Below are 27,571 nucleotides of genomic sequence, written 5' to 3'. Positions count from 1 at the left end.
GGTTAAATTGCATGGTTCTCTTTATTTTATTGCAAAAATAGATACTCCATTAGTTAGAATTGCTTCAGTTTAGATTAGTCTTTTAGCAATATAACACTTCGTTGTGTTGAAAATCGGAAAATCCTCGTCCCTCAAATTATTCCCAGCAACTTGACTTAGTGTTTTTGACTGTAATCCACATCTATAGCACCGAATACTTCCTATATGATTGTTTCTTTAAACTCCATAAAAGTTCTGCTGGAGTTTAGTGTTTATATGAAATGCTTGCCTTTTAACAATTACTGATGTTAAGTGCAGCAGTCTGACATCAGTTAAGGCATCGTAACAAAACTACACATTTGCAATAACTGATTTATACAAAATGTAGATTTAGTTCTATATGGTAAGCAGAAAATGTGAAGTGTAAAAACTGGGTTTCATCAATTCGGAATGGTAAGAAATTAGCCAACCAGTCCATTTCATCTAATGGACTGGTTGGGCCTACCAACATTCAGAAAACCAGAGTAGGATCATTCATTAAATGCATTTTGAATAACTCAAAGGCACAATCTAAAGAGTCATTCTTAGACACCATCTGTGTAGACAGACATTATCTGTGTACATACATTCTTTGGTATAAAGCGTGTTGAGTTATATTCCAGGACATAAAGACAAATCAATATGTCAATGTTGACCACATTCATCTTTAAAGGCACGAAGGAACGACATGTTCTTCTTTTAGCTGCTTAAATTCTGGACAGGGCTTCTTTGGACGCTTTCATTAAGACAAATGGTGGAAATGCTCTCACATCAAGGAGGGAGTCCTTAGTTTTTTCCATACAACAATAACGTTCATTCCATAGCACCAGGCCTGGTTGCCACATAGACGAACACAACGATGAGTAGAACCACCACAGTGAGTGTAGGCACCACCACTGTGGCCACCTGCTGTCGGGCTTCCTGCATGGCCTGTTTCCGCTCCTTCTTGTCCTTTGATGTCTCTTTCTTAGGTTTGCCTTTAAGCTGCCTCATGATGTCCCAATGACCCTCTGTCTTCACTGTTCTCACACCTGACAACAACAAACATACGATAAACGTCATAGAGACATAAACATCAGCTTCACAATTTGCTGATGGATGACTATTTAATCCATGCTAATATATCACGTTAAACTTGTTAGCAAGAATAGCTACTAACTTTGTTGTTACTGGTGTTCAGAGGTGATAGTACTGTTTAAATTTACTTGAAAAAAAATTTTGGTAACAAAAAAAAGTTTTTTTCCCCAAAAGAAAACTTTTTGGGGGGGCAAAAGGTGTAGTTTATACTGAAGTATTGAAAGTATAGAAAAGGGGTAGGTGTAGTTTTACTGCACTGTAGTTTTTACTTTTACTTGAGTAGTATGAACTATTGCTCTTACTTGAGTAGATTAATTTTGCATTTAAAGAAATAGACTTCAGAGATTGGAAACATTAGATTCTTATATTTCGGCAAAGTACGAGCTAATGTTTATGCTAATCTGAGCACAATTACTCACCATTCATGTTACTATTTACATCAATATTGGTTATTATTAATACTCATGATCTGAAACATTTAAGCGTGACAAAAGAAACACTTAAGAAATCTGTAAAGTTCAGCTACTTTGTAACATTACATTATGTGCCTATTCTTTTTGTACTCTGGCTTACTGAGGGAGGAAAACTTTAAGAACGGTTACCACCAAAATAAATGTGAACGTCAGTTAAATTGCACAGAATATAAATTGTAAGGTGTCCTTTAAGCTGTTGACAAGATGATATAAAACAGAAACGAAATCATCAGCTTATAGTACGGTGGTTAACAATAATAAACTAGTGTCGTCAGAAATGATAGTACACATACTAACCTTAACAAATGTGGTCTTCAACACTCCTGGCTGTGCTGACGACTCCGTAGGCTTGACACGAACGTGTTTTCTAAATGTTGGGGTCCAGGGTGCAAATACCAAATACTTCCACTTACACAGGATAAGAGACAGAGGAAGTAATGCCAGTACTAAAACAATGAATGTTTTTATTTCATGTTATTTATTTATTTTTCTTCTTCTTCTTCTTCTTCTTCTTCTTCTTCTTCTTCTTCTTCTTCTTCTTCTTCTTCTTCTTCTTCTTCTTCTTCTTGCTTTTTATTGGCGGTTGACAAAAAACGTGAAGTAGCATTACTGCCACCTACTGGTATGGAGTATGGCTCAAGATCGATCTATCTATCTATCTATCTATCTATCTATCTATCTATCTATCTATCTATCTATCTATCTATCTATCTATCTATCTATCTATCTATCTNTGTAAGCAGTCATCATTTTTGGAACGTTTGTGGCAAACATACCTTAAAGGCAAAATTGACAATGGAGGAAAAAAAAAAAAAAAAAACGTCTACCGGGTCAGAAAGTGGTGATGAAGGCTACCAGACTGAACCCTTACACTGAAAACTCAATAAAACAGATTCTGGCTTTAAATTATCAACCATCAGCTACTTTAAATCTTCACACAAGATGAAAATAAAGTTGTTTGCCATAATGTTTATCATAATGCAACTTTAAAAAAAAGCAGCCACAGTTCTCACTTGTGTTTCAGTGATCTGATACTAAAGATATTTTTGCTAAAATTTAAAGCAATGTCAAGTATAAAAAAAAATAATAATAAAGAGCTTGACACAAGCAAACAAAATAATTAGTGGAAATAAACCTGAGCCCCCCTGAATAAATAAAGTTGTTGGATTTTGATGTCTCCCATTGTAGAGCGTGTTGATTCCACAGCAGTGTGATCTGGAGCCCGTCACATGGGAACAACATTCATCTAAAACAAGTGCCAAAGTTTTTTACAGGCTTCGAACCAGCGCCGTAAATCCTCCCATAAAGGGGGTCCACGCAGCCGGGAAACTGCATCTGTTATTCCAAATGGACTCCTCTTCCTATTTTTGCGCGCAGAGCGAGGTAGCTATTCCGTAAACAGAGGTAATCTCCGAGCCGTGATTAACGGCGCAGATCCGGTGCAGAGGGGGTGTATCCCGGCTAAGGCGATAATACAACAGCAGACGCAAGCAGACAGACAGGCCCGAGCCACCGCCATCCACTCACATGGAACTGTTTGTTTAGAGAGAAACCCCCATCATCCCGAGCAGAGGGGCTGTGACCATTGCTCAAAACATTAGAGCACAAGCCCTCATAGTTCCTTCTAGATGACTTGATTTGCCGACGAAATCTTTGTTTTCGGGCTGTTTCGCTCTGTTCTCTAAATAAGTACAAGCCCAGAGAGACGTGATAACAATGTGACAAAAAGTTCTTCTTTAACGTAAGATAAATAAATGTGCGTGCCGCCCGTATGAAGACGAGAGTTTCTTAACCTGACAGCTCGGAGCTAGCTAACAGAGTGGGCAGCTTCATCTCCAAATCGAAGTCCTCCTCGTCCTGTCGGCTTACCGCGGCGCGTCGGGGGCCGGGGGGCCGGGGGGCCGGGTTCCGGGTCCTTTACACTTCAGCACGATGACGCTCCGCTGACATGTTCCAACTGATCACAAGGTAAACAGGATAAACACTTGATCCAACATGGTGAACATAATCTTACCTACTCGGCGGTGAGATTTTACGGAACAGCTAACCAATCAGCTATGGCACCTCAATGACGTAGGTATATTCCAATTGATTGTCAGTAGAGTCAGCCAATGGCACTGGCTCGCAGGGTGACGGGGGCTGACCGCTGCTCTGTAGGGCCAATCAAATGACGGTATTTAACAGAAAAAGATCTGCATATGTTCAAAACGTCCTCATGTATAGAAAGCTCTATATCAGTATTGCTTCAATACTTCTGAAGATTTTTTTTGCTTATATTTCAGTATAACACGCATGTTCAATGCATTTTCTTATTTTCTTATCTAAAAATGGACATGAAGTTTCATAATTAATAGATAAATTGATTAGAGCATATGCCACTGCCAAGAGGAAACAGATTTGTATATAACTGTTAGAGGACAAAGATGTAATTTGTTCCAGTTTCTTTATTTGAATCTTTGAACTTTGCCAAACACAACAGGCTTACTTAAGTCATGGCTTTCACAATTATGTTCACACAAGCTAGTGTGTTTTAGAGGCATACTATTATGCAAGTGAGGAAAAGTGTTATTCAAAACAGAAGAATGCTGTACAATCAATCAAAGATATGTACTGATCAGGTCATGTGTTTGATAACCTTAAAAATAACCTTGATTTCGCTCATTGGTATTTTGTGTTTAGATAATGCAGTACAATTCAGTTTATTTACATTGTGAAAATTCACAAAAAATGTATTTTCAAGGCACTTTACAAAAATAATGCAACAAGATTCATCACAATAGAGTAGCATTAATCATATATGAATCCAACTCAGAGAAGTTTTAGCTCAATTTTCTAAACTAAATCCAAAAACTGGATTTTACTGAAGCTATCTGTGTCTTATTCTACTTTGAGAAATAAACCCTGGTGCATATTCTCAATGACTCCCAGTCCCCTCAGACAGTGGCACATATAATGTGATTAATAAAAGTGGGACAGTGCTGATCAGGTTCCTTTCTGTTCCTTCCCTTCCTGTCATTCTCCCTGACACATACTAAGATGTAGCATCCAAGCAGTAACTGTTACCCCAACAGAATATCATTTAAAATTAAATGTTTTTTTAGTGTGGTTTGACTGCTGTATTTTTTTAAACATACTTACCACAACATTTATGTCATCCAGCTGAGGATGAGTGAATCATGACATCAGGGGAAGACAGCAGGTTGGTCTTATGCAGAATGAAAAAGCCACTTAATCCAAAGTGATTCATTTTAAAATATAGTTTCATTTAAAAGTGTTCTATAATTTAATTACACTTTGTCTTTGCCTCCACTGATTTTAAAACTCAAGAGAGAAAATGCTTTGAAAATGATCATACATATGTGACCTTGGATTCAATTCATTTCCAGCTTTTGGGAGGCTGCTAGGTGTGAAAGGTTTTATTATACTGTTGTAACTATGTGATCAGTGTTAATTTTCCTTTCTGCTAGTTTAACAAGGATACAAACTCATAAGACTGGTTAAATTGCATGGTTCTCTTTATTTTATTGCAAAAATAGATACTCCATTAGTTAGAATTGCTTCAGTTTAGATTAGTCTTTTAGCAATATAACACTTCGTTGTGTTGAAAATCGGAAAATCCTCGTCCCTCAAATTATTCCCAGCAACTTGACTTAGTGTTTTTGACTGTAATCCACATCTATAGCACCGAATACTTCCTATATGATTGTTTCTTTAAACTCCATAAAAGTTCTGCTGGAGTTTAGTGTTTATATGAAATGCTTGCCTTTTAACAATTACTGATGTTAAGTGCAGCAGTCTGACATCAGTTAAGGCATCGTAACAAAACTACACATTTGCAATAACTGATTTATACAAAATGTAGATTTAGTTCTATATGGTAAGCAGAAAATGTGAAGTGTAAAAACTGGGTTTCATCAATTCGGAATGGTAAGAAATTAGCCAACCAGTCCATTTCATCTAATGGACTGGTTGGGCCTACCAACATTCAGAAAACCAGAGTAGGATCATTCATTAAATGCATTTTGAATAACTCAAAGGCACAATCTAAAGAGTCATTCTTAGACACCATCTGTGTAGACAGACATTATCTGTGTACATACATTCTTTGGTATAAAGCGTGTTGAGTTATATTCCAGGACATAAAGACAAATCAATATGTCAATGTTGACCACATTCATCTTTAAAGGCACGAAGGAACGACATGTTCTTCTTTTAGCTGCTTAAATTCTGGACAGGGCTTCTTTGGACGCTTTCATTAAGACAAATGGTGGAAATGCTCTCACATCAAGGAGGGAGTCCTTAGTTTTTTCCATACAACAATAACGTTCATTCCATAGCACCAGGCCTGGTTGCCACATAGACGAACACAACGATGAGTAGAACCACCACAGTGAGTGTAGGCACCACCACTGTGGCCACCTGCTGTCGGGCTTCCTGCATGGCCTGTTTCCGCTCCTTCTTGTCCTTTGATGTCTCTTTCTTAGGTTTGCCTTTAAGCTGCCTCATGATGTCCCAATGACCCTCTGTCTTCACTGTTCTCACACCTGACAACAACAAACATACGATAAACGTCATAGAGACATAAACATCAGCTTCACAATTTGCTGATGGATGACTATTTAATCCATGCTAATATATCACGTTAAACTTGTTAGCAAGAATAGCTACTAACTTTGTTGTTACTGGTGTTCAGAGGTGATAGTACTGTTTAAATTTACTTGAAAAAAAATTTTGGTAACAAAAAAAAGTTTTTTTCCCCAAAAGAAAACTTTTTGGGGGGGCAAAAGGTGTAGTTTATACTGAAGTATTGAAAGTATAGAAAAGGGGTAGGTGTAGTTTTACTGCACTGTAGTTTTTACTTTTACTTGAGTAGTATGAACTATTGCTCTTACTTGAGTAGATTAATTTTGCATTTAAAGAAATAGACTTCAGAGATTGGAAACATTAGATTCTTATATTTCGGCAAAGTACGAGCTAATGTTTATGCTAATCTGAGCACAATTACTCACCATTCATGTTACTATTTACATCAATATTGGTTATTATTAATACTCATGATCTGAAACATTTAAGCGTGACAAAAGAAACACTTAAGAAATCTGTAAAGTTCAGCTACTTTGTAACATTACATTATGTGCCTATTCTTTTTGTACTCTGGCTTACTGAGGGAGGAAAACTTTAAGAACGGTTACCACCAAAATAAATGTGAACGTCAGTTAAATTGCACAGAATATAAATTGTAAGGTGTCCTTTAAGCTGTTGACAAGATGATATAAAACAGAAACGAAATCATCAGCTTATAGTACGGTGGTTAACAATAATAAACTAGTGTCGTCAGAAATGATAGTACACATACTAACCTTAACAAATGTGGTCTTCAACACTCCTGGCTGTGCTGACGACTCCGTAGGCTTGACACGAACGTGTTTTCTAAATGTTGGGGTCCAGGGTGCAAATACCAAATACTTCCACTTACACAGGATAAGAGACAGAGGAAGTAATGCCAGTACTAAAACAATGAATGTTTTTATTTCATGTTATTTATTTATTTTTCTTCTTCTTCTTCTTCTTCTTCTTCTTCTTCTTCTTCTTCTTCTTCTTCTTCTTCTTCTTCTTCTTCTTCTTCTTCTTGCTTTTTATTGGCGGTTGACAAAAAACGTGAAGTAGCATTACTGCCACCTACTGGTATGGAGTATGGCTCAAGATCGATCTATCTATCTATCTATCTATCTATCTATCTATCTATCTATCTATCTATCTATCTATCTATCTATCTATCTATCTATCTATCTATCTATCTATCTGTCTGTCTGTCTGTCTGTCTGTCTGTCTGTCTGTCTGCATATGTACACACATTCACACATACATATCTAATACATATGGTCAACTTTTATTAAACAATTCAGTTTTATTTAAAAATCGAATAATGATTTTTATATGCTTACTACTAAGTTCTTCAATACTAAACTAACTTTGTCCTTTATATTTTCAAACTTTCTCTTCACATATCTTCTCTCTTTTTCATAGTTATGACATTCTAATATAACATACTCTATTATTTCATATTTTTCACAGTGATCACATTTACCAGTCCCAGTGCAATTAAGTCCAGTATGTCTAAATCTCTCTTGCCATCACTCTTTTCTTCTTTCCATTTCTTCGTCCAATTCTTCTTTCTCCTACTATATTTTGAATTTTGTAAAATCTTGTTTTTTCTTCTTCTGTCATTCTTTCATCCGTTTTTGTATAATGTTACTCTTTCCCTCAGATTTACTTGTTTTTACTATAAAACTAATAAGATTTTGAATAGCCCTCTTTGCTATTTTGTCTGCAACCTCATTCCCTTTAACTTCAACATGTGTTTGTATCCACATTCTTTCTTAACAGAAAGAAGGTTTCTGTTAAACCCATATTTTGTATTCTAAATAATGTATGTAATATTTCTAATAAAATGTCTGCCCTACTATCTGATTGACTGTATTTTAAACTTAATAATGCAGAGTTTGAATTCTGAGGAAATTGTTGTTTTTAATGGTTTTATGTCTTCTATCCATTGCATAGTTATTTCTACTGTATTTACTGATAGTCCATCTGTGATTTGTTTTCCTATTTTTAAATTAAATTCTGCTTCTACAAATGCTATTCCTGATTGTTGTTTTTTTTAAATTGTTTTTGCTGCATCTGTATGTGAATATATTGACAACAATAGTTTACATATACAGTGGGGAGAACAAGTATTTGATACACTGTTGATTTTTCAGGTTTTCCCACTTGCAAAGCATGTAGAAGACTGTAATTTTTATCATAGATACTCTTCAACTGTGAGTGATGGAATCTAAAACAAAAATCCAGAAAAATACAATGTATGATTTTTAAATAATCAATTTCCATTTTATTGTGTGAAATAAGTATTTGATCATCTATCAACCAGTAAGAATTTTGGCTCTCCCAGACATGTTAGTTCTTCTTTAAGAAGCCCTCCTGTTCTCCACCTGTATTAACTGCACCTGTTTACCTGTATAAAAGACACCTGTCCACGCACTCACTCAATCAATCAGACTCCAGCATCTCCACAATGCCCAAGACCAGAGAGCTGTGTAAGGACATCAGGGATAAAATTGTAGACCTGCACAAGGCTGGGATGGGCTACAGGACAATAGGCAAGCAGCTTGGTGAGAAGGCAACAACAGTTGGTGCAATTATTAGAAAATGGAAGGAATACAAAATAACGGAAAATCTCCCTCGGTCTGGGGTGCCATGCAAGATCTCACCTCGTGGAGCATCATTGATCTTGAGAAAGGTGAGAAATGAGCCCAGAACTACATGGCAGGACCAGGTCAATGACCTGAATGGAGCTGGGACCACAGTCTCAAAGAAAACAATCAGTAACTCTCTACGCCGTCGAGGATTAAAATCCTGCAGTGCTCGCAAGGTGCCCTTCCTCAAGCCAACGCATGTCAAAGCCCGTCTGATGTTTGCAAATGACCATCTGAATGATCCAGAGGAGGAATGGGAGAAGGTCATGTGGTCTGATGAGACAAAAATAGAACTTTTTGGTTTAAACTCCACTCGTCATGTTTGGAGGAATAAGAATGATGAGTACAACCCCAAGAACACCATCCCAACCGTGAAGCATGGCGGTGGAAACATCATTCTTTGGGGATGCTTTTCTGCAAAGGGGACGGGACGACTGCACCATATTGTGGGAAGGATGGATGGGGCCATGTATTGTGAGATTTTAGCCAACAACCTCCTTCCCTCAGTAAGAGCACTGAAGATGGGTCGTGGCTGGGTCTTCCAGCATGATAATGACCCAAAACACACAGCCAGGGCAACTAAAGAGTGGCTCCATAGGAAACATCTTAAGGTCCTGGAGTGGCCTAGCCAGTCTCCAGACCTGAATCCAATAGAAAATCTTTGGAGGGAGCTTAAAGTCCGTGTGGCCCAGCGACAGCCCCAAAACCTGAAGGCTCTGGAGGAGATCTGTATGGAGGAGTGGGCCAAAATCCCTACTGCAGTGTGTGCAAACATGGTCAAGAACTACAGGAAACGTCTGATCTCTGTAATTGCAAACAAAGGTTTCTGTACCAAATATTAAGTTTCTTTTTTCTGCTGTATCAAATACTTATTTCACACAATAAAATGGAAATTAATTATTTAAAAATCATACATTGTATTTTTCTGGATTTTTGTTTTAGATTCCATCACTCACAGTTGAAGAGTATCTATGATAAAAATTACAGTCATCTACAAGCTTTGCAAGTGGGAAAACCTGAAAAATCAAGTGCATCAAATACTTGTTCTCCGTATGTATGCTGTAAAGTCACAGCCATTCATCATTTTTTGAGTCATAGCCGAATATGTAATCATGTCTTTAATTAGCCGAATCGCAGGAGGAATTACCCTTAACGCTGTTTAATTAAATGTGTATTTGCTTTTTGACAAATAAAACAATTAAAAAATGCCATCTTGAAAATTTGACTATTTACAGCGCAAACTGTGTCTGTCGCAGAATTATAAATAAATAAATAACTTCTAGCTCACTTTGAGTACACACTTCTTGGCTGCTAAAAATACAATTGCATTGATATATTTGACTGTTCAAATGTGTTTTATCACTTGTTGACAATTACCTCAACAAGTCTTCTTTCAGACAAACAGTAGACCATATCATTCAATAATAATAAAACCAGACAAATGGTTATCTGTTATTTAGAGTTTTTGTCCCATATTCTTTTCCCAATATATATATTAAAGTATAATTTTAGTGGAAAATGCGGTCTCGCTTGACGCGAGAGTACCTAATCGAGTGTCGCGAGATTTGAACAGCTGTTTGCACTGTTTTTACAGATTGAGGCAGATCGGTTAAACACGTGGGGAGGAGATCAGTAAAGCGATTGAAAACATTCAAACAGCATTGTTTCTAGCGTGGCAGCATTGGGGACCTTAAACTACTGTAAGTAAAGGAGACGGGTACATTTTTGGACGGATCTTTGTACGTTCTGTGTATTTGACATTGTTATTGCTTTGAAAGCAGAGAACGCTAACATAAAAATGTCCTCTGATACTCCATGGGAGTCCTGCAAGCTACACAAAGTAAACTCTGTAGTAAAATAAGAGCAATGTCATTGAACAACCAACTTCCACGTTTCCCTTGGTTGTCAGCAGTGCGCTGTAGCTGCGTCCCTGTTAGGAAAGTTAAATAACCGGACACTGTGCTGTGCACTTAAGGCATATCTTCAGGCATATCTTAGTAATATTCGCAGCGGCTCCATCTGACGACGTACTAATTGTGTGAGGCAGCTGCTGGATGTCGTCTGCTATCGGGCTAGCTTTGGCGGCTATGAGCTAACTGGCGGCTATGAGGCCTGTTCGGGACAGTCGCTAACCCGCGTGCAGCTCACACGTGCCCTTTGCTTAGCTCAACTTGTGGGATGTGTCGCCTGGTTGTATGGTGGGAAGGTCAAATCGTACAGGCTAATTTTCAATGAATTGGAATTGCGTGTTCCCTTAACGGATACAGTGCGATAGTACTCATTGCAGTGTGACTGTACCAGAGCAGGACAGTGGCCTCCAAATGGACTACTTTGTCCTGGCTCTATGAACAGGATCTCCCTCTACAGTAAGAGCTTACGCTGGTGGAATATTTAAAAGCCCACCAACAATCAGACATATACCAGTCGAGACTAAACCACGTCTTAAATTAATGAAATCATTTAAGCAGTGTTTTATTGCAGTTAATCGGAGTAGAAAGGGATAGACTGATGAGATGCACTCATCGGACCCTCTGGCTTGAACTAGTGTGAAGGGCACTAGTTTTTCTCGGGGCTTTTCTGTCCGACCATCGGACAGAAAAGCCCCGAGATCTACACCTGCAAATTGTAATCGGTGTACAATAAAGTATGAAATTTGATTTTATTATTTTCAGGTATGGAAAAAGCCAATAAAACTGTAAAGTATTTGTATTTCTAGACCATTATTTCCTCTGTTTGTGACCTCTGTGCCCTTGTAATTTGCTCCTTCCCTTCCTTGTGTATTTGATTTTTTTTTTACCTGTAGGTGTGTCCGATCTTTCTCTTTTTTCTTTCATTCCATCCCTTGTTTATCTACTACTAATATAATTTCTTCCTTTGTTGTTTCCATTCTTCTTTCCTAATCCTTGCCTTCATTCCTTGTGTCCTACCTCGCTACCTTAACGTATTTCTTGGCTTGTGTCCTTTCCTTCTTTTCTTTTTTCCATAATGTTTTCCTTTCTAGACCATTTAGTCTGTCATCCCATTTTTTTTAAATCCCTAACTTTCCTCTTGATATTATTTTTCCTTTTATTTCTTCACTGGTCCTTGTTTCCAGTTTCTAGTTTTTGCAGAAGTCATTCTTGAAGTGTGTCTTCTGTAGAAGTGTTTGACATTTAATTTCCAGTGAACTTTAATTATTTATATTTTTGTTTATGACAAGAGATTTGGAACACTGAAAAGTTGAGTCTAGAAAAGTGTAGAACTTTTAACATGAATTAAATTGTTAAAATTAGTGTAGCAATACATCCAGGGTACAGATGTGCACACACACACACACTAGTAAATTATTTTATTAACGACAGACATGCTGTCCAGATGTCCATCTCGAGAGTGTAACCTGCTTTCCGATAGAAGTTACAGAAAAAAGTCAAAATTAGCTGTGCAAAATAAACAGTGTTGTGCTGAATTATCAGTGTTGATGCCCTGAATTTGTCGACATTGGCAACTCACGAACTGTTAAGGTTATTCCCTTCCTTATGTCAAAGCAAATATCCCTTATTTTGGTTTGTTTTGTTGTTGCTTTAAACATCCTGCTTTTTAATGCGTTTACACAAACTGGGATAGTTTTTTTTTCTTTTGCTTTATTTCATTCATAGTTCAAAAGCAAATCATTTCAAAACGTTGCTAATACCGGTCAAATGTTTGTGTGTTAATTTCAGGTGTAGCGTTTGGTGTCTCATCGAAATGCCAGTTCGGTTTCGGTCTGTTGTTTCCTACACGATGCCTGGAGTGCTTGTGCTTATTGGCTGGTGGTGGTACACCTCGAGGAAGAAAGAGCGACCCATCGGACAGAAAAGCCCCGAGGTCTCTTCAACTTCTGTGAGCTTTAAAGACTCTCATCAAGAGTGCAACAACGGTTTGCTATATGAAGAGGAAAGCCCAGCCTTCACAAATCACAGCAACGAGAACACAGAGAATGAAATTATTTCCCCGACGCCTCCCCAAGATCCTGAAGCTATATCTTTACTGGGACAAACGTGCAATGATGTTAATTTTTGTGGCAGAACGATACATGAGGAAGCTGACCGACCATCAAATATAGTTGCAGCAACATTTAGAGACAGTGATTTGGTAGAGGAATCAGTGAAACCCCTCAAAGCCCCAGAGTGTGACTCGACCCCTGACTTTATCGGTGAGTTGGAGAAATGTCCAGCCACAGAGTTGGATCCTCTTCCAGAAGACTCGGTAGAGGAAGTTGCTTTGTTGTCCAATGGCTCCAAAGACACCAGATTTTCCCCCATCACAATAAATCTTTCGGATGCGGAGCGGCCAGAGCCAGAGGGTGAAGTTGCAACGCATCACAACGCTGTAACTGCACAAGAGGAGGCTGTCTGCTTATTCACATCGGCTGAAACACACAGGATGGCGTCATCAGATGGAGACTATCTGGAAAATGCCCTTTCAGTACAGGATTTTCACAAATGTATCCTCACCAGCACACCTACCATCCTTTTCTCCACAGTCCAGGGTACATCCACCTCGTTGGATACCTCAGTGGAAGTGCATTTTAAGGAAAACCCTCAAATGAGTGATCTGGAGCTACTGGCAGCTGGACTCATTACTGAGGTCCTCTCTGCAGCCACGCAAGAAGTTCTTGGGACCAGCAGCTGTGAGGTTGAAGCAAACACTAAACCCTCCAACATGAGTGTTACTCTGGCCAGTGGCACTCGATCCTCACAACTTGATCCAATAACAGAAGACTTTCCTGCTGATGTTCCCTCACAGAGAAACCATGAGCATGCAGAGAAGGAAGTCCAAGGAGTGCCAAAAAGTGGCTCAGTGACTCCAGCGTGGGTCGAAACCAGGATTCTGAAAACCAACAGTTCACAGAATGCAGCCTGGCCAACACTACCACACCAAAGGGAAACGCTACTTAACAAACATAAATGTGACGATGCTGCAGTGCTGACTGAAGACTCGGCCTGCAGCACATACCACTCTGAAGAAGGGAACAGCAGTGAGGACCTGCAGAGCAGCACGCTGGAGAATCCAGCAGGTGTTTTAAAGATTACAGACTCATCAGCAAATGAAACTGTACCGCCTCAGTCTGCAGCTGGGAGCATCCCGAAGGAGGCTGAAGGGAATTCTGATGCTGCATGTGGCATAAAGAAAGTTAACGGGGACGACCTGAGGAACGGAGCTCACGGGACATGCGAGTTGGACACTGATCAGTCTGGAGGTGAGACATGATTATTCATACTAGTTGGTTTTATTTGCACATCATTACTTCTGAAATTTTTAGTGAAAACTTTTGTTTTCTTAAACATGCATTTTAAGTATAAACAGAATAAAATTGATGATAAAAAGGAAACCTGCAGAGATGTATTTTTTTTAGTAAGGAATTATGGTTATGTTTACAATATGTAAACAGCTATGTCTAGACCTGAAAACCTGCCTCTTAATACAATGATAATTAAGGTCAATGTTATTAATTATTTTTAAAAACGACTAGGATGGACTGACACTACTGTTTGTGCCGATATATTGTGCATCCCTACTTGTTTTCGATGTTGAGGTCGGTGTAAAAGGTGAAAAAACTGCTAGCTGGCCTTGAAACTAAATGATCAACTTGAAAAGACAGGCAAGGTTTCATATTATACAGTGAATTCCCTTTCAGTAGTCAGATTCTGTTTATTCCGTTCTTGAAATCATATGTCCTTAACTCCTTTAAGCAAACCTGATTATATTAAGACCTAGTTACAAAAGTTTATTCAAGTGTCATCCTAATTGTTATTGATGGTTTCATAATGATAGGGTAAGTTGTGCATGTATATTAGCAAAAGCTCAACATTGCACCCTGCTCTTGATGTTTCTGGAAATGAAAAGTGATGGCTCTGTCTGTAGGTTCTGATGTGAACAGCATGGATTCTGTGGACAGCGGCTGCACCATGAGTTTGTGTGAGAACCAGGGCAACAACTCTACATCATCTACCTCAGAACTCGTCATCTGGGAGATTGAGGTCCCAAAGGTTAGTCAAAGCAACCAGTGATGCCTAAAACACACGACCTCTACTGTCTTCATTGATGTGTGTGCATAACCTAATTCTTTTGTGCAATTGTGTAGTATTTTTCTCTTAATATAGGAATTTATTGTTTGAGACTCAAATCCACTTACAAATAAAAGTTATTTCTATATTTGAATCAAAATGACCTTATCTGAGCATTTTAACAATAGGAATATTTAGTTTGAATATCAAATAAACATAAATGAAAACAAGAAATCTTTGTCATAAATAATGAACTCACTTGAAGCAGTTTTGTTAGAAGGGTTAGAAACATGAGGCAAAGATTTTATGAATGTGTTAGAATAAAAGATTGCTGCATTCTGTTTAAAAGTTGAAATTCTGGGAACAATTTTTGTTCAATTTAGATTAAAACTTGCAACAACAAAAAAAGCGACCCAAATCCCCCCAAAAATTTTTTTACACATTGCTGTATATGTGCAAAAGCACTTTTGATAAATGTCCAAAACGGCTTCTCCGCCGTTGGCACATTGAGCAGCGTACATACGGTTGATTGGCAGCGCCAAGACTTTCCTCCTGGTTATGACTGGTTGGGAGCAGGGCACAGGGAGGAGACCTTTGATCTCTTCACTGATTGTGTCTCATAAAAGACCATGACATAGTGACAGTTTTAACAAATATGTAAGAAACATATTTTATAAAAGTTACATACATACATTGCCTGGCTTTTCCTGTGCTGCAATTTAAAAAATATGTGTATATACTAAATGGTTTGAACTGTACAAAGATATAAATAATTTACCAAAAGGGTGCTGCATGCTCCTCCAAAGTCTATTGACATGTTGGACCTCAAATAGTTTTTTAATCAGTTTTAATTTAGGCAAAGCTCTCTACACACCAGCAACTGCAACAGGGATATGTACGAAAGCAATCAAGATGATCAGAAAACGGCATGTAGTTTTATTTAGTGAAATTCATTTAGGAGAATAAAGAGGGACATGCTGGGATAAATGGCATTTATCTGCAGATAAATGGCAGATTTATCTGCAACTTACCTGTAAGCTAAGGTAGGATACGCACTATTCAAGCCACCCAGCCTAAAGTCCACACAGAAGGTGGATTTTTATTGTCATTATAAATAGAGATGGTGCCGATAAGGTTTTTTCCTGCCCATTCCGATCACCCATGAGGGCCGATCACCGATACCAATCACATAATTATTTTTTTTATCATAAACACTATTGGTTACATTATGTGGAAAAAGGAACCATGAATTCACCTTAATTTAGACAAAAACTTGTTTTTAATAACTAAAGAAAAAAACAAAACGGGCATTGTGCAAATTGTACTGTTATCAGTAATACTATCTTTAACAGACTGATAACATATGGAGGCTCTGAAGAGGCTAAATAATGCAAAGAGCCAAAATAAAACATCTCAACATTGCCAAAAAATTCAAGTATAAAACTTAACATTCAAAGGCAGAAACAGGTTCCATTACAATAAACAATCCTGAGTTACTGAATGAAAACTTCCTGATAGCATGGCGGCTAGCTGATTACTGCTAGTTCTGAGTGGCTGTTTCTGACTGAGTGGAGTAATTATGCAGAACAGGGAGGAGATCGATTATTTTTTCAGAGATCATCTGTCTCATGTTAGGACAGCGAAAGTTTTAATACGTATGTAAAATGTATTTTTTTAAGTTAGATGCTGCAGCTTTAAACAGAGGTTCGGTGTGAGAGTCACTACCAGGTGGAGCAGAAGCGGCGCTCCGTCTGTCAAATATTACTACCTGTAGCGTAGCAGCAGTTCAACAGGGAGAGCAGAACCAGCGTCTTACATCGCAGCTCGAAGACTTAAATAATTTTGCGGGTTATTTGTTTAGCTTTCTGACCATCATGCTAATCCGGGAGAGTGTTTGTAGCTGTGCGCTGCTTTACCTGCTATCTGATCCTCCGTATGTCTTTTTTACTGCAGTGAGCCTCGATGTAGCCAAACTCCGTCAAGTATGGCATTGTTTTTATGTTCTATTAGCTTCGTTGTGTTGATGCATTTTGACTTGCTTCAATTTTCCACCGCAACACGCAAACTTCCCCATTCACTCAGTGCGTCATAGTTCCACATCGCTTCGGATTTGTTGCTGCGCAGTGTGAAGGAAAGAGGAGACCAGCTGCACAGGCAGGCTGCGAAATGAGATGCAGGTGATCGGTTTATGTGATCGGCAACAAGAGACCGTGATCGGCGATCACCGATCATACACTTTTTCACGGAAATCAGCCGATTATGATCAGTGGCCGATCGATCGGCACACCTCTAATTATAAAGATTTTTTTTGAATTTCTGTCAGTAATATTTCAGTTGTGTGTATTTGTAAAAAGAGCAAAGAGGGATCGAAATCCCCATAGACTTCCTGGAATGATGCTAATTGACATGTCATTGATCACACAACTGGTCAGCTTGTTCACAGGGACTGGGAGGAGGCATTAGGTTGGTATGGGGCCAGGGGGGTCAGGACTGCTGCTGACATCTGTTACATGTGGTAAAAGGAACGGGGACAAGTTGAATTTCTGAATATCTTGGTAAATATTTTCACACCAGCCCTGTTTAGTCTGCTTTAATCGAACTCTAGTCTGTTTGCCTAGAAAGTCCAGTTGGTTTGAGGCGTACTAAAACACAACAACAAACCATTTCATGCAGACACAGCCCTTTGGAATTGGTCAAACCTTTCCCCCTGAATGACACTCCGTAGGGGTGACTTGATTTTTCCCCTTCATTATCTAAGATGTCTTCTTGTCCCATCTGCTTTCTTGTGTCAGCATCTTGTAGGACGATTGATTGGGAAACAAGGGAGATATGTCAGTTTCCTGAAGCAGAACTCTGGTGCAAAAATCTACATTTCCACTTTGCCTTACACACAGGATTTCCAAATCTGCCACATTGAAGGTGAGTCTGGAGAAAATGCCCTTCATCTTTTTAGGCAGAATGAGGACTGAAGGTCCGCTTTTGTCACAAAGTGGGAATTTTTAAGTTTGCTAAATGAAGTATATGACTAACTTGGCTATCATTCTGCTGTCGGGTTGGTCTGCTTTAATGGAAATTGTGCTTAATTTCTCTCCAGGTTTGCAGCAGCAGGTTGATAAGGCACTGTCATTTATTGGCAAGAAATTTAAAGATCTGGACTTGACAAATCTATATGCACCTCCACTCACGTTGCCATCGCTTCCCATAACCTCTTGGGTAAGACTGAGCTTCCTTACTGCTGCTGTTTTTGGAATACTTACAGGAATTGAAAACTTTGGGAGTCGGTATGGAGGAGTTGACTCTTTTTTTACCATGACGTTTTTCCTCAGCTCCTGCTGCCTAGTGGAGTGACGGTTGAAGTGATTGTGGTCAACATTGTGTCAGCTGGTCACATCTTTGTCCAGCAGCACACCCATCCCACCTACCACGCTTTGCGGAGTCTCGACCAGCAGATGTTCCTTTGCTATTCCCAGCCGGGTACTCCAGCTCTGCCCTCACCCGCTGAAGGTAATCCTTGCCAAAAAAAAAAAATTCTTGCTCTTATTTTTGTTGAGAAAGTAATGAGACTTTGGCTTTTACATGTGTTCATTTCAAATGTTTGAACATGAAGATACAGCTCCTACGCATTTCTAGAAATATTTTGCAGGACAAATAAGAGGGTTTTTTTAAATCTAAAATTGATTGTCACAATTTGCTACTGTAACAATTGGATGAACATCTGCTCAACTGAAAGTAAGGTTTTATTTTTGTGTTTCAGTGGGTGTTATTTGTGCAGCCCCAGCAGTGGACGGGGCCTGGTGGAGAGCTCAGGTCATCAGCTTCTATAAGGAAACTGATGAGGTGGAGATTAGATATGTCGACTACGGCGGTTATGACAAAGTGAAGATCGATTCACTCAGACAAATCAGGCAAGTCACAGGTCTTATTTGTATCACTGAACTTAAAAAATAAAACGGTTATTTAAAATGCTAATTTGTTCATATGTGGATGTGACCTGATGACTTTGAGCTTTAAAAGATGCTAAAAAAATTCTCTTTAATCAATGATGTAAGTAATGAAGGAGCTACCTCTGTACCTGGAAGGGTTTCGTGTGGTTACTCATTATGGAGGTGGGGGGTTGTTTTCATGAGTGATGGATCATTCTAATAAGCAAAAGGAAAATTGAAGCATGAACACAAAAATTAAGAACTAGCAGCCCTGTACTCGACCTTATCAACCTCACTGATGCATTCAACCACAGTTGAATCATCTGAGAGCTTTAGTAGATGACGGGTCTCAGTGCAGCGGCTGAAGTTGGTTGTATGGAGGGTGAAGAAGGGAGTAGAGAGGACATTTCTTTGTGGAGCTCCTCTGTTGTTGACAGCACTGTCCGACACAGTGTCACAGACACACCAACTGTGAAACACATCCACGTTTTCCTCCAATGGACCAATTAATCAGTTAACCTCTCAGAGGTTTCCACAGCCATGACAGTCATTATGAGACGATCATTCTGTATCTACACTTCTAATTTTGAAGACTGTAAAAAATCTGACTTTATTTTTCTCTCATTATTGTGGCATTTAGCAAATGTAACAAATGTAACTCTTTCAGTTTTGCAATCAGTGTCCCTTAAGGCCGGGGTGACTGAGTCATGCCCTCGGCACGGCCTGAACAATCCAACAGAAGCATGTCATCTGCAAAAAGCAAGGAACCTCCAACATTATCAAACCAGACATCAGCCATTCCAAACTTCCACCAGAGATCTTGTCCATGAATATCACAAACAGGACTGGGGAGTCCAAACCCCACTGAGAAAACTGTTGAATCAACTTCACCCCTTATGGAAAGCTCTTTATGAAACGACAATATTAAATGCTCTTTTTTGTGTTGAATATCTTTGAGCATGACTCCACTATTATTTTTGAACATGCATCTTTAGCAATGAGCATCAAGTCTTGAGTCTAGAATGAATTACCAGTTTTGTTCCACAGTAAAAGACCTTCAGTTTAGATACTTGCCAAGTTAGAGTACTGATACACAGTAGTTATTTATAGTTCATACTTAAATTTTTTTAAAAACAAATGTATTTTATTTAGAACAGGGTAACTCTTCATTTAAACCTAAATTCCTCTGACTGTTTTAACAAATCATAAATGGAGAATAAGGAATAACATTATCACATGACGTAAAGCTCAAAAAGGTTGATTTTACATAATACTGCCCCTTTAAAATGGGTATTTTAGATTTGCAAGAGGTATAAATAGTACATGACACTGTAAAGTTAAGTCTCCAATAGATGATTGGACAGTACAGGAAGCAATACTGATCTGAAACTATTTCAAGCAAACAGTCTACTTTTTTTTAATCACAATTTATCATGATTCTGTCAGTGTGCAGGTAGGTGATTTCTGTTCATGAATTGCATACATTTACATAATTTTTTAATATTTGGGTCCTTCCTTCCAGATCGGATTTTGTAACACTACCCTTTCAAGGTGCAGAAGTACTGCTTGACAACGTTGCTCCACTTCCAGGTTTGTGGTGATCATTATTCAAACACTAGTTTGACCCATTAACTGTGCAAATTTGTGTATGTGTGTATGTATATGTATGTGTGTATATATATATATATATATATATATATATATATATACACGGCTCAAAAAAATAAAGGGAACACTCAAATAACACATCCTAGATCTGAATGAATGAAATATTCTCTTTGAATACTTTGTTCTGTACAAAGTTGAATGTGCTGACAACAAAATCACACACAAATCATCAATGGAAATCAAATTTATTAACCAATGGAGGCCTGGATTTGGAGCCACACACAAAATTAAAGTGAAAAAAAACACTACAGGCTGATCCAACTTTAATGTAATGTCCTTAAAACAAGTCAAAATGAGGCTCAGTATTGCGTGTGGCCTCCACGTGCCTGTATGACCTCCCTACAACGCCTGGGCATGCTCCTGATGAGGTGGCGGATGGTCTCCTGAGGGATCTCCTCCCAGACCTGGACTAAAGCATCCGCCAACTCCTGGACAGTCTGTGGTGCAACGTGACGTTGGTGGATGGAGCGAGACATGATGTCCCAGATGTGCTCAATCGGATTCAGGTCTGGGGAACGGGCGGGCCAGTCCATAGCTTCAATGCCTTCATCTTGCAGGAACTGCTGACACACTCCAGCCACATGAGGTCTAGCATTGTCCTGCATTAGGAGGAACCCAGGGCCAACCGCACCAGCATATGGTCTCACAAGGGGTCTGAGGATCTCATCTCGGTACCTAATGGCAGTCAGGCTACCTCTGGTGAGCACATGGAGGGCTGGGAGGCCCTCCAAAGAAATGCTACCCCACACCATTACTGACCCACTGCCAAACCGGTCATGCTGAAGGATGTTGCAGGCAGCAGACCGCTCTCCACGGCGTCTCCAGACTCTGTCACGTCTGTCACATGTGCTCAGGGTGAACCTGCTTTCAACTGTGAAGAGCACAAGGCGCCAGTGGTGAATTTGCCAATCCTGGTGTTCTCTGGCAAATGCCAAGCGTCCTGCACGGTGTTGGGCTGAGAGCACAACCCCCATCTGTGGACGTCGGGCCCTYATACCATCCTCATGGAGTCGGCTTCTAACCGTTTGCGCAGACACATGCACATTTGTGGCCTGCTGGAGGTCATTTTGCAGGGCTCTGGCAGTGCTCCTCCTGTTCCTTCTTGCACAAAGGCAGAGGTAGCCGCCTTTGTGCTGGGTTGTTTCCCTCCTACGGGGTCAATATTTGCTGTGAAAATAGCTGATAAAGCCTCCAAGTAGTTGTGAAGCATTTTGCTCTTACGTCACCATGACTAGTCGACATCGACTCAACTATTATGATGTAGTCGACCTTAAAAAATATGTAGTCGTTCAACCCCTAGTATGTATGTATGTGTCCATCCATCCATCTACATGGTCTGTTATATACAGAAAGGTAGACAAACAGAATATTTCTATTAAACCTTAAAGATTTTAAAAAGTACAATAGTAGCATAACAAATGATATAGCATAACTCTGCAGAAATATTTGAAAAAGTACAATAGTAACATACAGCAAAAGATATAGTATAGATTAGCAAAAGCTAAAATAAGTATAAACCCGGAAATATTTGAAAAAGCTGAAAAGGACAACTGCAAAAAGCATAAATTAGAAGAGCAGAAGTTAGTACAAATCTGAAAGAGTTGAAAAGAAATTATAGCAAAAACCAAAAAATAGTACAAAAATCAGAATATTTAGATATATGAATTGGTCAAATTAAAGTTTGCAAAAGACCTTTGCAGACAGTAAAACCAGTAAAGCAGAAGGCATCCACAGAAAGGTAGATAAGCAGAATGATGACACACAGACAGAAACGGAGCACAGCAGAGAAATGTATTAAAGGAACAGGAGAAGGTGTGACATGTTTGTACTGCAGAAGAGTTTGACAGAAAACGGTAAGACCTGTAACAGAACTGTTGGAAAAAAGTGAAACATAGCAAAAAGCATATATTAGCAGAAGCAGAAAGTAGTACAAAACCAGAAATATTTGAAGTGAAGCATAGTAAAACAAATGGCATAAAGGAGCAAAAGAAGCAGAACATTTTAATATAAGGATTGCTAAAATTTATTAAAGTTTGAAGAAGACCTTTGCAGACAGTAAAACCAGTAGAAGCAGAAGGCATACAGAAAGGTAGACAAGCAGAATGCAAACACACGGATAGAAACGGAGCACAAGAGAAAAATACATTGACAGAATCGGAGAAGGTGTGACATGGCTGTACTCCAGAAGAGTATGACAAAAAAACAGAGCTGTAGCAATGTTAGTAATAGTTCCTTAAAGTAGACATACATGGCTACATTTTAATGCATAAATTACTTCTCTACAGTGAAATATGTATGAACAGCATCATTTTGTTTGTCAAAAAGTATTAAAAGTTCAAAAAAGGCAGTTAGTAGAATGGACACTCTAGCAACTGACAACAGTTAGAAAATTCCATGCATTTCAATGGGGCAAAAAATTTGCACAAAAGGGCAGTTATTTAAAAAAGTACACTAGTGAATTTTAGCAAAAGTCATAGCAGAAATCTCAAGAAGAAGCTGAACGTTTTGATATATGAATTGGCACAATTAGTTGAAGATAGTAGAAGTAATTAATGACCAAAAATGTGAGCAGGATCTTAATAAGTGAGAATGCATTGAATTCATTCTCACTGATAGAGACATTCTATTGGGTGTAGAACAATAGGTGTCTTCCATGCAATGCATGGAGGCGGTGACTGACTTGCTTCCCAAGTCAGTCACCGCTCTCCCTATGCATTGCTATGGCATGCCCCAATAACAGAAAAACGGTTAAAGAATAATTCAAAACCACAGTTGCCAAAACGCCACTAATGGATCAGGATTCAACACCAAAAAACACTCAAACATTTYCCACACAAAGAACAGAACATTCACTCTGTAACAAATCCTCGTATAAACGAGAAATGCACACGCTCAAAGAGTTCTTTGCCTTGTTTTTTATACAAATTTAGAAATAAGTATGATTGCAGCTTTCCATAATCAACGCTAGAAAAACGATTTGATTGAAGTAAAAAGAAAGATATGACATGTCAGCTTACTGAAGCGGCTACGAGTTGTCCGCTACATTTAATAACGAATCATGGCATTCTAACAGTTACTCTTTAATTTTTTACAAATAAACAACCCCACACCAAATCTATACCCCACTCTATGCATCAACCAAAAGGAGATATTTTATCAATAATAATAATAATCCATCGAAAAGTCCATAATTAGTCCATCAAAAATAAAGTTCCGTTCGCACACAAAAAAACAACGTCGGAGCCCAAAAAATTCATCAGTCTCTGTGCACACAAAAAACAATAAGAAAAAACATGGAAGGGTCTCACCGGGACGGCGTTTGTGTACCCGGGCGGTTCCCTTTGTCAGGCCTGGAGCGCGAGCGCATCGTGTCCGGTCATCGCCCCGTGTGGCTTTATCTTGCTTCCAGAAGGCTTGATTCCTTCAGTAGTTGATCAGGCAACGCTTTTCCTCCAACAATCAGGTATCTCCGGGCTAATCTATCGAGCTCCCCGGTCCGTCGCTCGGCGTCCTTTCCAAGCGTGCTGCCACACCCACTTCTCTGTCAAACCCATTGTCCCTTGTTCCTTTTATAAGTTCCGGTAAAAGTTGCTAGCAGATATTTTTTACTCCATGGACTCTTACAAATACAATTACATACATACAAGACATCCTTGTGTACATATCAATACAGAAAAAATTATGGGTATTTCATTAACCCATTATTATTATATTATATTCTCGGAGGTTATCTTTTTTTTTTTTTTTCAGGATACTTTATTTCATTGTGATGTCACAAGTCTGTTATAGTTTTGTGTTTTTTAGGCTTGATGTTTATTTAGCAATGATCAAGTGATCGGTGTGGTAGATTAGCTACCGCTGCTATTGGCTAATCTGACACAGCAGCTAATTTAAACACCTGATTATCTGTCAGAGGTGGTGTGTGGGTCGCCTTTTTCTTTTAACCAAAGCAAACAGAATTCCACATCTACTTGTTCCAGTTGTCAAAGCCAAATAACTGACCTACTTCTCTCTCCCTGCTATTTAATTAAAACGTTTTCCTGACTTTATCTCGTTGCAGTGTTGACGATTAGTAGCAAAGCGCTGTGTCCCATTAAGTAGTAATTGTCACATGCTCCTTTTTAGGAATATTGAAAGACTTTTTGGACAAACTTTGAATTTTCTTAAGTCATGTAAAAAGCTTGCATGACATTTTGTAATTTTTCTGTGGCACAACCAGATGCCGGGTCAATTACTGCGATTTTAGCTCATAGAATTGTCATTCGTTTAACAGGGGAGGATTGTTTCTCAACGGATGCTACGACCACACTGGAAGAAATGACCCGAGGTGTCGCCTTGCTAGCACAGGTGGGTCTACCATTAGGACCAACTCCTTCTAGAGTGGAAGACTGAGTGACCGCTGGCTGATATTTCCTTTTTCTAAAGGTCTCAAACTACGACAACAACACCGGCCTCCCACTTGTCCACCTGTGGAACCTTGTTGGAGATGAGGTTTGTCACAAACATGATCTTACCTGGTTGCTATTACAGATGGACATATGGATTTTTGTTTTTTAAACTTATCACATGAGTTTGTAGCTTTTGTTTCATAAAAGGGACATTTATTTTAAAATGAATCATTATGAAAAAGGGTGACAGTGAAGAGACTGGCTGCTTTCTGGGTGGTAAATCTAGGCTCTTTTTTTTTTTTTTTTACTTTGTCCTTTTTTGCAGGTGGTTTCAGTGAACCGCACTCTGGCAGAGAGGGGCCTGACAGTTTGGGTGGATGGATTCTGAATTCCCTGATTACCGTAGAGGCTAACAAATTCACCCACTGAGAAACTGAAGGAAACTGAAGTTCCTTGTGGTCAACAGTAGCTGACCCAGCTCATCCTGGGGATCCCAACTGTACCAGGCACGTGACTGAAAAGATTGGTGTTGGTTTTTTTTGTGTGTGTGTGTGTGTTTTGTTCCCCCATTCTCCTCTTTTCTCAAATTGGCTCTTCCACTCTTCAATTGAACTGACAGCAGAGACTTTATTCTCAGGCATAGTCGACAGGCAAACAGCAGCTCTCTTAACATGGACTTCTGTTTTTGTCCAGGAAATACATAAAGAACAAATGTACATGTATTTTTTTTTCTTTTAAAAAGTGAATGTATTGTGACAATAAAGGCTCAAATTATAAATCAGCTCCCATTCTACCCTAAACCTCCCAGCTTCACAGACTGTGGCTCGTTATGCCGCAGATGAGGACAGACGCATGCATGGAGTCCTGACTGTATTTTATTTTATTTTTTTTTGTTTTTTTTGTTTTGGTAGGTCTGTTTATTTTCAGTTGGACTGTGTTATGGGGATGTTGGGTGGCAGATGAGGCAGCTTTAGATGGACCATTCCTGTCTCGAAGTGAAACGGGAGGGTAACTTCCTTCTGCTCTTTCTATTCCCACATCCGGACTGCATGTTCTTAGAGGATCCCACAATTCCTGACGTAAAAAAAAAGCACTCCAGCTGTTTTTCTTTAATGAAAGATTAGTTGATTAAAATCCCACTTATTATAGAAGATGCATTTTGCTGACCTCTTTTCAGGAGGTATACCATTGCCATCATGTGAACTACAGCAGGTTGTATTTGTCTGACAAACACACACATTGACTTTACTTTATAGTGTCTTCCAAGTTCAATATCCCCCCCTCCATCCCCAACATCCTACAAGTACAGAAGTTTTAAATGTGTGAACAGTAAGTCTTCTGTTTGCTTCCATCTCAGCCATTGTGACAGTTGGAAAACGTCTTGTGACTTCTGCTGCTGTTCCTGAGGCCCAGAAGTTGAAGTCAGATTCATGTCCTCTGGGTTAATGGTAAATCTAAAGAAATTAGAAGTGTGAGGTGGAACAAAGATCATTTTTTTCTTTTTCTCCTTGATGGGAGGTTTGTTGTGGTCCCATTGAGTTTTATGGAGCAGTTTGGGATTGAAGAACACATGGTGCATAAGAGAAACGCTACATGGAATCAATGTTTTTTTTAATGCTGCTGTGTAATTTGGAGCTGCCATAACATTTCACTAAAATCAGTTTGTGGTAATGATGTCAAACCATCCAAGAACTCCTGTAGTCAGTGATGTAGTGAAAATCATTTCCAAACTGATATGAATATCAGACCAGGCTAGATGCAAGTTTTGCTGGCCGTGGTGTTATACATTCAGGTCTGATACTCGACTGTCACCCAAAATTAATGTACCATAAAAATCAGTTTGTTGGGACATTATGTGAACTTATACAAATGTTAGATTTAGATGTATGTTGTGACACCAGTTGAAACGTTGAAACAAACACAACAAAGACGGGAAGCGTAGTCGGTTACCATATCCATGATATTCTGAAGAAGCCATGTTTCACAGAATTGTTCCTGTTGTATCATTCCAGCTGGTAATGTGGCATCAAGTCTGTTACTGCAGAATGAACCTGCTCTTGATTGCTTACAAAATCAAAAAGGCAGTTTAGGCAGCTGAGTAGTGGTGCGATAAATGCAGCATAAAATTCCAAAGCAGAGGGTTTAGTAGGACTCACTGAAATAATATTTCAGTTTGCAGACGAGCAAAACTCCCAATTTGGATGGTGGCATGGATCCAGCTTCTGTGACAGACACTGATGTGTTTGAGCTTATCCAACTGAAGAACATCAAACTAAAAAGGAAAATGTAATTGTTGTATTATTTAAGCCAGTAAGAACCACTGCTCTGTCACTTTAACAAAACAATCAACACATTCTTCCCAGTGAAAAATAATTTTTCTCAGATAAGCACTTACAGTAGTAAATTATTTAGTATATATGGTGTCAGTGTGCTTTATTTTAAATACAATCACGTTAGAAGAATTGAAACTGATTTTCTGCCTGTAAGGAAGTTTTGTTTTTACATAAGAGGCAGAATGGGTTTGGTCATGAACTTGTTTTTCCAATTGACATGTTGGAGCTAATTGTTCTGCTACAATTCTCATATTTTACTGTTTTTTTTTTTTTTGTTTGTTTTTTATATCAATTAATAACCTTAAGCTTGCCCAAGTAAAATTTATGGAGGAAGAAAACCCAGGTTAGACATGCACACCCTGTTGAGAAACTTCTCCTCACACTGGGCTCCATTCAGTCAGAACATTTC

At 38.8% G+C, this 27,571-nt stretch overlaps 1 protein-coding gene across 1 annotated transcript; it reads left to right on the top strand.

Annotated features, from left to right (window-relative positions):
- Positions 1-10,376: 10,376 nt before the first annotated feature.
- On the top strand, positions 10,377-26,421 carry akap1b (A kinase (PRKA) anchor protein 1b). The gene is made up of 11 exons (XM_008425160.2): positions 10,377-10,524; positions 12,523-14,042; positions 14,708-14,832; positions 17,643-17,769; positions 17,945-18,063; positions 18,177-18,354; positions 18,605-18,755; positions 20,296-20,363; positions 24,715-24,788; positions 24,867-24,932; positions 25,155-26,421. Exons 2-11 carry the CDS (start codon positions 12,548-12,550, stop codon positions 25,215-25,217), a joined length of 2,466 nt encoding a protein of 821 aa, XP_008423382.1. The 5' UTR covers positions 10,377-10,524; positions 12,523-12,547; the 3' UTR covers positions 25,218-26,421.
- Positions 26,422-27,571: the final 1,150 nt, after the last annotated feature.

This window comes from Poecilia reticulata, linkage group LG13 (genome assembly GCF_000633615.1).
Source record: "Poecilia reticulata strain Guanapo linkage group LG13, Guppy_female_1.0+MT, whole genome shotgun sequence".
Lineage (NCBI taxonomy): Eukaryota > Metazoa > Chordata > Actinopteri > Cyprinodontiformes > Poeciliidae > Poecilia > Poecilia reticulata.
The sequence above is the reverse complement of the archived record's forward strand: the minus strand, read 5'-3'. Positions and strand labels throughout refer to the sequence as shown.

Excerpts from the sequence above, each read along its gene's own strand:
- akap1b (XM_008425160.2), top strand. The coding sequence starts at position 12,548 with ATGCCAGTTCGGTTTCGGTCTGTTGTTTCCTACACGATGCCTGGAGTG. Across the intron at positions 20,364-24,714 it reads CAACGTTGCTCCACTTCCAG|GGGAGGATTGTTTCTCAACG; the intron begins GTTTGTGGTGAT and ends TTCGTTTAACAG. Across the intron at positions 24,789-24,866 it reads GTGTCGCCTTGCTAGCACAG|GTCTCAAACTACGACAACAA; the intron begins GTGGGTCTACCA and ends CTTTTTCTAAAG.